At 46.2% G+C, this 14,613-nt stretch overlaps 1 protein-coding gene across 1 annotated transcript in view; it reads left to right on the forward strand.

Moving 5' to 3' along the window:
• Ercc4l1 (excision repair cross-complementing rodent repair deficiency, complementation group 4-like 1) overlaps nt 1-14,613 on the forward strand; it is a 38,264-nt gene that overhangs the window by 10,681 nt on the left and 12,970 nt on the right. Inside the window, exons 3-9 of the mRNA XM_063270016.1 lie at nt 370-577; nt 2,281-2,461; nt 3,466-3,579; nt 5,096-5,212; nt 7,746-8,346; nt 10,319-10,411; nt 13,721-13,833. Of these exons, the coding sequence (XP_063126086.1) occupies nt 370-577; nt 2,281-2,461; nt 3,466-3,579; nt 5,096-5,212; nt 7,746-8,346; nt 10,319-10,411; nt 13,721-13,833 (1,427 nt within the window). The remainder of the gene's footprint in view (nt 1-369; nt 578-2,280; nt 2,462-3,465; nt 3,580-5,095; nt 5,213-7,745; nt 8,347-10,318; nt 10,412-13,720; nt 13,834-14,613) is intronic.

Raw genomic sequence — 14,613 nt, forward strand, 5'->3', positions numbered from 1 at the left:
TTGTCCTCTGAGCTCTGAGTGCACAGACACACATGCACAAGTTGATAAATAAATATATCTTTCAAAAAGAGCGAGGGCGAGGATAGTAAGATGGTTCACGGGGTTCGATCCCCAGGACCCACTAGGGTGTCCTGCAGCCACCACACATGCACTGTGGCACATGCACACCAGTAAGTGTGACAGGCCTTTTTGTTGTTTCATTTTGGTTTTTGAGAGCACTAAGCTGCCATACACAGTCGGCTGACAGGTTTTCTGGGCCTGCCTTGCCTGAGTGATGCTTGCTCGAAGTGAGGCCCAGTGTGTTCGTATGCCGTTGTGCTTCTGTTTTGTTTTTAGCTGTTGAAGCTGATTTGGAAACTGTCTCCATAGGTTCCATGTAGCAGTCAACTCATTCTTGGAACAACACAAGCCTGAAGTCGTAGAGATTCGCGTGTCCATGACTCTGGCCATGCTTGCCATCCAGACAGCCATACTGGACGTCTTAAACGCGTGTCTGAAGGAACTTAAGTACCACAACCTGTCGCTAGAAGTAGAAGACTTGTCGTTAGAAAATGCTCTGGGGAAGCCATTCGACAAGGTCCACTTCTTTTCTTCCTTTTGCTGCACAGCTGGTTAGGTTGTTGTTCTGCAGAATGGAAGGCGTTTCGGTGTTCGCCGAGTGCTTTGTAGAAATTAAACTGTAGGTGACTTAGACTGGGGCTGCTTTGCCTACTGGGAAATGGTAAGTCACAGTGACATACGGATTGCCATGTAAGCATAAGGCTGACTCTTTCAGTTATGTAGTAAGTGAATGTCTTATTGTAATGTAATCAATATCTTTATTCCAACTGACAGTATCTGGGTATCTGTAGACGACAACAGGTCTATAAAGGAATGCTTCATAATTGGACGTCCCTGAAATATACTGCCTTTTTAAAATAGGAAGTCAGGCGCAATTTTTTGTTTTAGTTTTGGATTTGGTTTGGTTTTGTGGGGCTGTTTTTGTTTTGAGGCAGGGTCTCACCACGTGGCCCTATAGTGTGTTATAGTGAATTATAGAACTCCAAAATGCGATCTTTAAGAAATTCCAGGTCACATCTAGTTTAACACACGCTCCCGTCTTTTGAATTCTGGGTCAGTCTGTGTCACTGGGAGCAGTGTGTGAGGATGCCCAGAGGAGGCTCCTGTGGATGCCATGTGCCTTCATCCTCAAGTGTGGGTAGTTTAGTGCGTGCCGAGAAGAAACCTGCCCTAGAGAAGCAGAATGCTTTCCTGAGCACTGATTTCTGTGAGACGTCACTGACAGCTGGGAAGCAGAGATTATTTTAGACATTCTTGCTCTAATCACATCTAAACGTAGACAGAGATTGCATCAGTCAGACAAAACCTTGAGGAGCCATACGTCTTCTAACAAAGTGGTCTGCTGTAGACTGGCTCTAGCCTCCTTTCACTGTAGCATCTGGTGTCTTGTGCATATGGATCCCAGTCTGGAGCATGAACCGTCAGATCACACAGATACCACGTCTGTTCAGTGTGTCTGATGAGATGCTCCTTATACTGCTGTCTCTATTCCTAAGGATCAGTCATGGTTTCCAGTGCATACCAAGCCGTTCTATCTCTGCTGTGTATGACCATGCATGTTTGTGCATGTCTGCATACATGTGCATGCATCGCTGTGTGTTGTGTCTGTGAGTGCTGAGTGCACATGTCTGGTGTGTGTTGCACATGCTCTTGAATGTACAGAGGCCAGAGTGACCTCTATTACTTCCTCGCCTCATTTCATTGAGCAAAGGGTCTTTCCCTGAATTAGAGCTGAGGTGAAACCAGACTGTCCCAGAGGTCTTCATGTCTTTGCCCGCATAGCTCCAGGGTTAGAGGCACATCCTATCTTTTTATGTGGGTGCTGGGATTTGAACTCAGGTCCTTCTTCTGCACAATGGACACTCTTACCCACAGAGCCATCTCCCCAGTCCCCTGACAGTAATGTTAAAAATAACTAAGGGAGCTTAACTCTATCTGGTCATAAAAATTACAGAAATAAGACATTATGCTTGAAAAATTAAAACATTATTAGGATTTAGTGACCTGAAACTTTCTAGCCACTTCCTTGGAAAAAAATACTAAGGAAATATTAAGAATATAAGGGAATCTTTTTGTAGTAAAATGCAAATAACAAAGCATTTAGCATCTTAAATATATTTTTACATATCTAGTAAATAACCCTTAAGGAAAGTATGGCTGTGTTAAGAAAAGCTATATTGGACATATCTTTACTTAACAGTAAATTGTATCCTTTTTCAGACAATCTGCCATTACTTGGACCCTTTGTGGCATCAGCTTGGAGCCAAGACTAAATCCTTGGTGCAGGATTTGAAGATACTAAGAACGTTACTGCAGTATCTCTCTCAGTACGACTGTGTTACTTTTCTAAATCTTCTGGAATCTCTGAGAGCAACAGAGAAGGTGTTTGGTCAGAATTCAGGTGTGAGATTAAAAATACCAATATTATTCTAAGAGCTGGTTTGAATAATGTGTTAATGAAAGGAGTGCTGTATTCAACTCATGTTATAAATTGCATTTCATGCTCAGTGCACAAGGATGTAGAGCTTTATTGGCTGCTAATGTTCCCACCTACTTAAGTTCTGTTCTGTATAATAAATATTCATCATTCCCGACAGTTTTATTTCCAGAGAAGAAGTTTGTAGTACAGACAGCCTAACTTGGGAATAGGTTGTGTTCTGGGAGTTTGGTTGGTAGAAACTTAAGATTAATTTTACTCAAAGACATTTCATCCACTAGAATGTCAAAGGCTTATGAGATTCGTGTAGAAGTGCACACGTGTACAGTGACTGTAATGCTAACTACCAGAGATGCTGAGCTGTCGGGTCAAATATGTGCAATTGATAATTTTCACTACTTCCTCAGGACTTCCTCAAGTAACAAAGTACAGACCTTGGGATATAACACCATGATAGAGTGCATACCCAGCATATGTAAGGCCCTGGATACAGTCCCCAGTGTCATGGGGGGAAGGAGGGAGGATAAAGCACCATGGTAGAGTACATACTTAACACATGTAAGGCCCTGCATGCAGTCCCCAGTGTCATGGACATACAAAAAGGATGAAGTGCAGAGGTACATGAGAAAGAACTCGTTAGTTGGTGTCACTGCCTTGGATTATGCAAGGTTATATGTGGAGTTCTCCAATACCTCCTTGGAAATGTCCACATGGTTATCTTAGAATTACTATAAGCAGAGTTTTGAGATCTCATACCCATACAAACCTCTTGAGGAGTCAAGGAGGCCCTGGGCCACATTTTGAAAACCACTGGTCTAGCCAAGCAGAGGCTACAGCAATAAGAGAGAATTAGACACAGTTGTGAAAGCAAGATGGCAGCCAGTGGTCTATGTGGGTCATGTGAGTATCAAGAGTATTTAAAACTGACACTAATTGAAGCCCTTTTTTTAAAAAAAAAATTCTATTAGGTTGGCTTTTCCTGGATGCTAGCACCTCCATGTTCGTGAATGCTCGTGCCCGAGTTTACCGTGTCCCAGATGTCAAACTGAGCAAAAAGACCAAAACATCGGAGAAGATGGCAGGTCCAGAAGAGCAAGGTCAGGCCTTACATATGTCTCTGTTCACAGTGGCCGCAAGGGCCACAGTGGTGTGGAAGCAGGTGTCAGCCTAAAGCAGATGTAGCATCTCCTGTTATGCATAGAGATGTGTACAGAGCGTGGGAAGAGCACTCAGTGAAACCAGGATGAGATCCATGGCCAGAGGACACCAGTGTCAAAGTCCAGACATCAGGCAAGAGTGTTCTCACTGCTATATAGGAAACAGTTCAACTGTTACTATCTTGGGCACTTAAAGTCTTAGTGAAACATTTTAGCATTTAAAGATCTGTTCAAAATAGTCTATCATATGTTTGAATACTTACAGAATAGAAAAATAGCTGTTGCCTGCTTTTGTCCATGTTCAGGGTTGTAGAAAGCACAGGCCTATTAGATACTGTCAGGCGGCAGCAGTGGTGTCTCGCGCCTTTAATCCCAGGGCTCTGGAGGCAGAGACAGGCGGATCTCTGTAAGTTCCAGGACAGCCAGGACTACACAGAGAAACCCTGACTCTAAAAGAGAGAAAAGGAGCAAGGAAAAGAAATAATGAGCATGGCTGCCTCCCTCCCCCCTGCTTTGTGTAACTGCTTATGGGCAGCATCACAACTGACATTGAAAGATCCCACGCAGAGAGACCCTTACTCAAGTCTTGGGAAATCGCGGACCCCAGACACAGAGAGACCATTTTGGATGTAATAAGCAAAGGTGAGGTTTATTACAGAGACCTATTACAGAGACACATATCCCACGCAGGAGACAGAGGTGTCGACCCGAGAGGCTGGGAGAAAGAGTATTTAAAGGCAGAGGCTGTGAGCCCAGGGGATGGGGGATGTCAAAGGGGAAGGCACCACAAGTTACAGGATTGTTCTATGGCTCCAGGAGATAAGGGGACGCCAGAAGGTTTTATGGCCCCCTGGTTCCTGGAACAGAGCTACTAAATCAGGAGAAGGGTAGGGTCTTCAGGTCCTCATTATTTTTAAAAGTTTGTCAAAACTGATGAAGCATCTGTATTTGAAACACCTCTGGTTAGGCTTGGGCCGCAGGTTTCCTGGGGTGCTCTCTGTAGGACGCAATGGCTGGAAAGCACAAGTAGGGGCTTAAATAAACATCACAGGGGCAGAACAAAGAACAGTTACTCACACCGGGTGATAAGCAAAGTAGTTCTCTTGCATTCCTTTTCTTTATCTTTATGGCCTGTTACTCCTGAGTTTGTGGCTTTTGGGGCTTATTCTTTTAATTTTATATTTTTAAACCTTAAATTTGTATAATTTTCCTTTCAACATCACTGAGCAGGCTCCATCGGCTGTGCACATGGCCTGTCCACCCGCCACCTCTGCACATTTCAGCTAGACTTGTCGGGAGGCTTTTCCTGGGAAGCAGCTCCTGTGTTGCGTGGTAGAAGCCTAAGGACAGCCATTCACAGCGATGTTAGTTTCTGGTGTGGGAAAGCCTCTGGCATGGTTTTAGCTGAACATCATACAGAATAAGGTTATCATTTATTTTTGTACGGAAACAAAAAAAGAACTGGTCCTAGAAAGCAATCCAAAGTGGGAGGCGCTGACTGAAGTCCTGAAAGAAATCGAAACAGAAAATAAGGAGAGTGAAGCCCTTGGTGGCCCAGGTAGGAACAAAGGAGGTGGTGACATTGGCCTTGTCTTTGTTGTTTCTGAGACAGGATCTCATTGGCCCAGATTGGCCTGGAGCTTGCTTGCATCTGAGGCCGGCCTTGGCGTTCTGCTTCCCCTTCCTCCTGCGTCCCAGTACTGGACCCCAGGCAGGAGCCACCATCCAGCACACAGGTGTCCGGTCGGTCCCCTCCCTGGAGCCAGCGTTGCTTCGGTTCCTTTGCTCGCTGAGCTTTTCCCCGGGTTGAGTCATTTTGTATTCAGGAAGCACAGTCTGCACTGCTCAGCTTCTCGGGGCTTCTATTAAAGATTGAGCACATTTCCATGTATGTATTCACCAGGATTTAAACCTAGACTCCCCAGGAATCAGCTACTGGCCCTCTGTTTTATACGCCCAGCCACGTGTCCTTCCAAAGAGGCTTAAATGTCTCGTTTGACCGAGTCCTAGAAAAACAGTTCCAGTTGTAGGCCTTCTGCCTTCCAACATGAGCACAGATGAGCACAGTAGACTAAGACAGAAGTGTAAATAAAAAATTAAACTAGATAGAGAGTAAATGCATGTTTGAAAATACTGATTTTTTTTTTTAAAGATTTATTTATTTTATGTAGGTGAGTACACCGTTGCTTTCTCAGACACCAGAGGCGGACATCAGATCCCATTACAGATGGTTGTGAGCCACCATGTGGATTCTGGGAATTGAACTCAGGACCTCTGGAAGAGCAGTCAGTGCTCTTAACCGCTGAGTCCTCTCTCCAGCCCCTGCAGAGTACTAAGGCAAGCGGGGTGGTGTGCTGGGCACGGGGAATGAGACAAAGTGTAATGACACTGAGGACTCCACTGGGAAACCCATGGCTGTGCCCTAACCTTAGTGTTTCTAAAGTCACTCAAGGGGCTGGAGAGACAGCTCAGTGGTTAAGAGCACTTGCTGCTCTTGCAGTGGAGGACAGTTCAGTCCCAGCACCCACGTTAGACAGCTCAAGACCTCTAGTGCCCTCTTCTGGCCCCCACAGGTATCTGCATGTTCACACTCACATCTTTTTTTAAAGGGCATTCAATCCCTATATGAGTAGATCCTGGTGCTAATTACCCAGAACTTAGAGTACTGTGGCCCACAACCCAACATTGCACATGCCCACTTGGGAAAGAATAATAAATATGGGGATGAGGCAAGATTTTCTCTAGCAGACAGTGAGGATATTGACTTTAGTGTATTTTCCTCTAGATTTCTTTCACATGTTTTCTGTTTCACGTTGTAACGTCAATAGGATGTGCCCACCCCTTGGCCTGCAGTCAAGGATAGCTACGCATATGGCCTGACACAAAAGCTTGTACTTGAAGTTTTATGAGGGGGCTGGTGAGATGGCCCAGTGGGTAAAGCCTTTCCTGACAAACCAGATGACCTGAGTTCATTCCCTGGAAGCCACGTGGTGGTAGAGGAGAACAAGGTTCTCTGACCTGTGCACACACTAAATAAACTAAGTAAAATGAATGAATTAATGGCTCAGTGGTCAAAAGTACTGACTGCTCTTCCCGAGGTCCTGAGTTCAATTCCCAGCAACCACATGGGGGCTCACAACCATCTGTAATGGGATCTGATGCCCTCTTCTGGTGTTGTCTGAAGACAGTCACAGTGTACTTATATATAATAAATGAATAAATCTTTTTAAAAACTTTTAATTAAAAAGCTGATGGGATTTTGTGACTTTTTTATAACTTGATTATAACTTGATTGCATAGTTCTCAAGCAGCTAACATAAACTTTGTATACCAGACTACCTTGAACTTAGAGCCGTCCTCCTGCCTCTGCTTCCTAAATGCTGGGACTCACTCGAGGTGTGTTATGACATTGGTTTTTATAAGGCTCATTTTCATTTTCCTTAGCTAACCGTAACCATTAATCACATATACATAGCAACTGTAATGAGACGTCGAAAATGTTGACATTAGTGACCTGCGTTCAGCAGGTCTTTAATACATGTAGTCTTGTTTGCCTTGGCCAACTTAAACTACACCAGTTTGCTTGCTCTTTCTTAGTAATAATGGCATCATCTATCATTGCTGATTTCTGTCTTTACAGTTTTTAATCCTGTTTTTATTGCTCTAAAATCAACCATTAGATACAATCTTCTGAAAATTATTCTTCTACTTTTAAGGCTAGAAAATCACCTCCATCTTGGGAGTGAAGACAAGCCATCTTTTCTTGTGATTAAGATTGTACATTTAACTCTATAATCCATTGGAAATGTGTTTTAGTGTCTAAGAGCCTCTAGAAAATTATTATTTGAAGCTTCATTAAAACCTCCGTGGTACCTTGGCTCTAACTGGCTTCAGCTTTGCCCTTTGAATTGGTCCAGAGGTGAAAGCATGTGCTTGCTACCCAAGCCCCCTTTTGAACAATTTGTAAATAGGCTCTTTAGGGAGGGTAAGATGCCTTCCTTTAGGGCACTCAGGGCAGCCCCAGGGAACCAAGAATGGGAGTGAGTGAGCAAGCAAGCAAGCAAGCAAGCATCCGTTCTCTCTAATTGCAGGCCAGGTGCTGATCTGTGCGAGCGATGACCGCACATGCTGCCAGCTCAGAGACTACCTGACTGCTGGCGCAGAAGCCTTCCTACTGCGGCTCTACAGGAAAACCTTCGAGAAGGACGGCAAAGCTGAAGAAGTATGGGTAAATTTTAGAAAGGGAGATGGCCCAAAGAGAACTATGAAATCTGACAAAAGACCCAAAGATGCCCAAAACAAAGAGCGTGCTTCCACCAAAAGGGGTGCTCTCAAAAGGAAGAAGAAGCGAGAGCTGACTCTGACGCAAGTGTTGGGGACTGCTGAGGAGCCGCCAGAGGAAGGGGCTGTGGAGGAAGACCTACACAAACAGACCGGAAGTAGCCCAGAAGTCTGCGGGGGAGAGATTCAGCATGAATCATTTGATTTAAACGTGTCATCTGATGCAGCCTATGGCATACTGAAAGAGCCCCTGACCATCATCCATCCGCTTCTGGGATGCAGCGACCCCTATGCCCTGACACGAGTACTGCACGAGGTGGAGCCTAGATACGTGGTTCTGTATGATGCAGAGCTCACTTTTGTTCGGCAGCTGGAGATCTACAGGGCCAGCAGGCCTGGGAAACCTCTGAGGCAAGTCTGTGCCTGGTAGTTCTTCGGGCTTTAATGCAAAAGCTGTTTGGCCTGCATGGTGGTTTTCTTACCTTTAACCCAAGATGATGCTGGTTTGAGGCTGCTTTCTGGTGAGTAAGAGAAGCTCAGATGGATGCCAGCCACCTAGGCTAAACTGCAAGCCTCCAGCGCCCCTGGCGTTTTCCCTTCCTACTCACATTCTCTCTTTATGTATGAGTGTGTCCTTTCAGGTACAGTATCTGGAAAGTCTAGGACATTGATAATGTTCTGTGCAATACCAAAGTAATATGCTAATGACTTAGCCAAATGTTATTAATCTTCTGAAACACCCTATAAACTCTTAAACATTTGTCCTTATGGTTGTGTGCACACCATCCCAGCTTACAGGACTTGTTAATGCCTTCCACCTTTCTGGGGGCTGCAGGGGCCACCCACACTCATATTAGACAGAGAGCACCTCTACCTACTGAGCCATCCCACCATCTCACGGCTCACAAACTTACGAAGTGACTTGAGTCTTTCTCATAAAACTAACATGTTTCAGTGGTAGAGCGCTTACCTAGGAAGCGCAAGGCCCTGGGTTCGGTCCCCAGCTCCGAAAAAAAGAACCAAAAAAAAAAACTAACATGTTTTAGGAATTACTATACCAAGTTTCTTGGGTTTCTAGAAATACCTTTAAAAATCTACCGATCTATCAGATGAGAAAGAATACAGTGTTCTCGCTCTCCAGCTAACTAAAGGGAAATAAATATCAAAATTAATCTCCTGAACTCAGTCTGAACCAGAAACACAGCCAAGAGAAACCTTTGGAACAGGGTAAGTAAGGCAGCCTTTCACAGCAGAGGCAATAGAGGCAGCACAAAAGGTGCCCAGGGGTAGAGACCCTGCGAGAGCATTGTCTAATAGCTACAGCCTGCTAGCCTCCAGCTCCCACCTAGCTTATGTGCACCTGGCTTCCTGCCCAAGAACAGGGCACTGCCTGTCAAGGGCAGAAGAGATCTGGAAATTCAGCCGCTCACGCTCAATGGGAAGCTCAGACTCAGAAATGGAAGTTGTTGGCCTCAGTCACATATCATCCATGAAGCAGCTGGAATCGCCTAACTCAGCCAGTGACCTTTCCCCTCTCTAACGTCAGAGTAAGACGTCTGGGGAGATGTGTGCTGCAAGTAAAGCAGGCTTAAGAGGAGACACCTCTAATGGGAATGGGGTGGTGGGAACACTCGATTCAGCCTCAGCCGCAAACAAGAAAGAAGCGAGTTCTTAATTGATTTTTTAAAAGACATTTATTTTTAATGGTGTGTGTGTGTGTGTGTTCCAGTTGTCAAAGATGGCAGAGGAGGGAGTAAAAGCTGGAGTTACAGGCAGCGCTAAGCTACCCAGTGTGAGTGATGGAAGCTGAACTCTGGTCCTCAGGAAGCACTCCTACCCAACAAGCCCTCTCTTCAGCCCCACAGCAAAGCCCTTTATAGACCCCAAACAGGAAAAAGACACAAATTAAGGTTCCCAATGTTATCCATGTGTGAAACATCCCTGGCCCCCTTCTGCTGTGACATAGATGAGGGGACTGAGAAAGCACAGGGGGAAAGGTCTGAGCTGTTAATTCATTCGCTTGTCATTGACATTGCATTTCCCTAAGCTGGCTTTAATGATGATCTCCCACTTCTAAGCTATCATCTGGCAGAAGTTCAAAGAAAAGGTTTTTTTAAAAAGCTTTTTTGTTTATAGTTATGAAGAATTCTTATCCTCTAGTTCTAGCTCAGTGTTTACCTGAACTGTGTTCTTCCTTTTGCTGAAAAGAAAAAAAACTTCCCTGGGTGACAGCCCTACTGAGCAGGCAGGTGGGAGCCTGCATGCTGGGTGGGGTGGGGGAGGTCTTACTTCTCAATGTCTTGAGCCTCCAGCGCTGCTGCTCTAGATGCTCCCCTGTGCTGTACCTTGTAGGGACTAAGAATAAAAGAGTCTTATCCCGCAGGGTTTACTTTTTTGTATATGGAGGCTCCACAGAAGAGCAGCGCTACCTGACTGCTCTGTGCAAAGAAAAGGAAGCGTTCGAAAAGCTCATAAGGTGAGGCATGTGGCCCTCAGGAACCATGCTGTGCCTGTCCTTCTGAGTCCTACTCTGGTGGGAATATTAAAAGGTCACACTCCAGTCAGAGATCTGCTTGGAAGGACTCATTATTAGGTTGCTACAGCAAAAGGACACAGCTAAGCACCACCAGGAAAGTCACAGAGTTCAGGAGCCAAACAGGAGTAAAGTCTTCTGAACCATGGAGGTGCACTCAAATCTACCTGCAGCCACAGGCCACGGCACATGCAGTCATGGCAGCAGAGACACTCGTTCAGCCTTGGTGTCCACAGCCTTCATTGAAGCTTGGCCTCATAGGCCCAGCACCCCTGTGAGCGACTCGGTCTCTAACTGCAGCATGCCAGATCAAAAGCAGGCACTCAGCAGCAACCACAGGGAGCATATTCTGACCAAACACTTGTCCCTGTAACCGCAGGCCTGCAGAGCTCAGTGCACATCCCTGAGATCTCACTCTGGCCAGCCATGAGCACGCAGGCCTTTCTTGGAATTTTGCCAAGCTTGAGCACCTGTGCACTGCTCTGCTGTTCTCTCCTCTTTGGTGCCCTGTTGTTGCCAGGGAGCTGATGGGCTATGAGGCTGGAGTCCCCTAAAGCTTCAGCTGCTGCCTCTCCCCTGGTTCATCAAGGAGTCTAGTTGAGAGAAAGGAGCCAGTAGTGGTAGTGAGCTGTGCACCCCCATACAACTGCTGGCTTATACAGATGACTGGTCATCAGAGATGGAGCCATCATCAGGGTAGACGACCCACGTAGCATCCCGGGTTAGTTCACTTTCAGAGTATTTTACCTAAAACCTAGCATCACTTTTTTCCTAAACTCAGTGCCTACTTATAAATACAGGCTTCCACTTTGCACAGCAATCAAGTGGTTACACCATGTAGGGCCTTAGGAAGCTTATTCTCCCAGATTGTGTGCTGGTGTTTTTTTTTTTTTTTTTTTTTTTTCGGGGCTGGGGACCGAACCCAGGGCCTTGCGCTCGCTAGGCAAGCGCTCTACCGCTGAACTAAATCCCCAACCCCGGTGTTTGTTTTTAAAATACAAAGCTGCATGTGGTATATTGCCAGTAGGGCATTTGCACCTTGCCTGAGAAAATTTACTGTGACAGTAAGAGAGCAGACTTTTGCCAAGACCTCCATGGGAGATGTTATAAGAGCAACACTGGGCTGCCATTTAAACTAACCAGAGAGGAATGAATCAGGAGGACAGGGAGAAAATGAGGGCTTCTCAGCTGGCTTAGAGAGAAGAAGACTGCAGACAAGTAGAGAGCAGATTCAGTTGCTGGAGAGTAAGGGTAAGGTGCTACCTGATGGACAAGTAAGCGGTTCACAGTGAACAGTCAAGATCACTAGCTCGGCTTTGCTGTAAGACACTCAATGCAGAAGAGGGCTTGCCTGATGCCATCCACAAAGGCTCCTCAGCTGCTCCTTCCCACCTCACCTCACATCATTAGAGCCGTTCACCTGCTGCTCAACATCCCAGCACTGCAAGCCAGCACGGGCTACACAGTGAGAAAAGGGGAGTCATTGGCACTAAAGCAACAATAGCAAACCTCAGTGCCTGATGTAGGTAAGGAGTGAGTGCCTTTGACTCTGGTGGAGACGACTAAGGTCCTGCGTGCTGCTCAGCGAGACCTGCTTTCTTTATTATCTGCAGCTCCTTCCTGGGGTGTAAATTTTCTCAGAAATGGAAACAGCACCAGTCGCTTGAGAGCAGACCTCTGATGTCTCAGTGTAACCTTGGATAACCTTTGCATGTGTGAGATTCCAAGACCCCACCCAGTGCGTTCTTTGCACCCTGTAGTCAGTCTTTTCAGATAGATTTTATTGGCATTATCCCCATTTTACAGATAAAAAAGTACAAATCGAGACAAGGAGCCACTGAAAGACTTGTTCCAGGTCATACTGCCAATAAGAACTAGATCTCTGCTCCTGATTGTGTTATCCACCCACAGATGGCACATTCATCAGGAAGTGTCCCCCACACTCCCCCCTGTACCTCATACCCCCATGTGATCTGTGGCTTAACTTGTGAAAGTGGGAGAAAGAGAGAAAACGATATTGAGGACCCGCTGGCTCTCAGTATCTTGACGGTTTGCCTTTGTCCTCTGGGGCACATTGGGTGTGATGAGAGTTGCTGCTGGGGTCAATGACAGGCAAGGGTTTACTCACAGAGCCCCTGGCCCTGGCCTAGGGGGTGGTAAGGAAGCCAGAACCATTCTGTTTTCCATAGTGTTTAAGGAAGTCCTGCTCTGGCGCGTCTCCGGAAAATGCATGTTGTTCAGGCCTGGGGAGACACACCCCTCTTGCATCTCTTAGCTGGTCTGCTGAAGTTCTCCGCTCTGTGGGCTTGTTCATGGTTATTTTGCTTCCTCAGTTCTGCTGCAGGCCTCAAGAGAAGCCGGTCCAGCTGCACATGCTGTGGCACCAGGCACAGATTAGACTCTTAGTGCTTAAGCCTGGTGAGGTAATCGTCACATGCTCAGTGGTTTTAAGCAGGAACCACCCAGGTTACTGTGGTCCAGGAACACATCCTAACACATGTGTATGAGACACTGGGTTACTCTGAAGACCAGAAGGGTTGTATGAACATATTTGGTACATTTGTTTTTGTGTTTCATGTGTGTGTCTGTTCATGCATGTATGCATGCACACCATGTGAAGGTCAAGACAGCTTGCAGGAGTCCGTTCTCACACCAAGTAGAAGAGTGGTGGAGCTTGGACTCAATGGCAAGCACCTGGACCCACTGAGCCATCTGCCAGCCCAGTGATCACATTTATATCCTGATCCCTTAAGAGTAGGGAACACTCCATAATGCTTGCAAGCACACCCTCGGGGAGTGGCTGCTGTCCCCAGCTCTTTCCCAGATGCTGTCATCTGTTGTAATGGCTGACATAAGCTTTATCCATGTATTGACCTTGACTCTCCTTTGAACTAAAGGTGGCTGACGGGGCCTCCCACCTGCCGTACAGCAGGTTGGGGCAAGCTCAGTTATATCAGACACTTTAAAGGAGCTTCTTGTTTGCACTCTAGAGGGTGGCAAAGGAGGCCAGTGGTTTGGCTGGGCTCCCCTGGCACCCGTCCTCCCGTTTGTTTATTTCTAATGTATCTCTTGCGTTCACCTTACCCTCCAATCATGTGTCAGAGACATCCTCTTGCCTCAGCCTCTTGAGTCCTGTATTATAGGTGTGCACCCCGACTGCCAGCGTATAAATCATCTTAGAGATTAGATTTTCAGAAGATTAATCTAGAGCATTGAGATTAGTCAAGTGGTGCTTATGTAATTGTTTCCCAGGGAAAAAGCTAGCATGGTTGTCCCTGAAGAACGGGAAGGCAGAGATGAAACCAACCTGGACCTGGCAAGAGGCACAGCAGCCATGGACACTTCCACTGACACTCGGAAAGCTGGTAAGCCCCACCCTGAGCCTAGCACCATTTCTGCCTTTAGAGGAAGCTGTGAAACCGCAGAGCCACATAGCTGAGCTTTTTATATAAACTCTTAAAAACATGAATTGGGCAGGGGAGATTGTTCACTGGTAAGGAGCTCTTGACTGTTCTTGCAGAGAACTTGAGTTCCATTCAGCACCTACACCAGGCAGCTCACAACTGCCTATAGATTTAGCACCATCCTGTGGCCTCTCAGGGACATGCACTCCTGTGCTGCATATAAACTCATGCAGGCACACACACATATGCATGATTTAAATAATAATAAATTATTTTTAATGAAAAGGAAATGATTTGGGGAGACAGCAGGTGAACTCTACCAGTAAAGCCTTCAGAGATCTAATTGGGCTCTGTACTTGAGGAACCAGTTGACTCCCACAACAGCTGAAGGATGATTTCCCCAAGTCCCTGTGCCTGTAGTCTCAGGGTCACATGTTACTGGGACTTCCTAAGGGAACACAGGCACCCTCCCAGCTCCAAAGCGTTTTCTGCTTCTTGATATCTCTCAACTCCTGGGTGTTTGGCATGCTACCAAGGTCCGCTGGACTCCAAGTATAGCACCCTTATTCACAAGGACTTCCACTTCCGTGTAAGCTGATGTCAGCCGAGCAGCCTAAGAGAAACAGTAGGGTTAAAGATGATTTAACCTCTGCCAACATTGGGTACACTTAGACCTAAGGTGAACAGTTTTCATGCCTTCCCAGTGGTGTTCTGCCTGCCATGGTTCAGAAACAACAGAGC

The sequence above is a fragment of the Rattus norvegicus genome, chromosome 10 (assembly GCF_036323735.1).
Source record: "Rattus norvegicus strain BN/NHsdMcwi chromosome 10, GRCr8, whole genome shotgun sequence".
NCBI classification, from domain to species: Eukaryota; Metazoa; Chordata; class Mammalia; order Rodentia; family Muridae; genus Rattus; species Rattus norvegicus.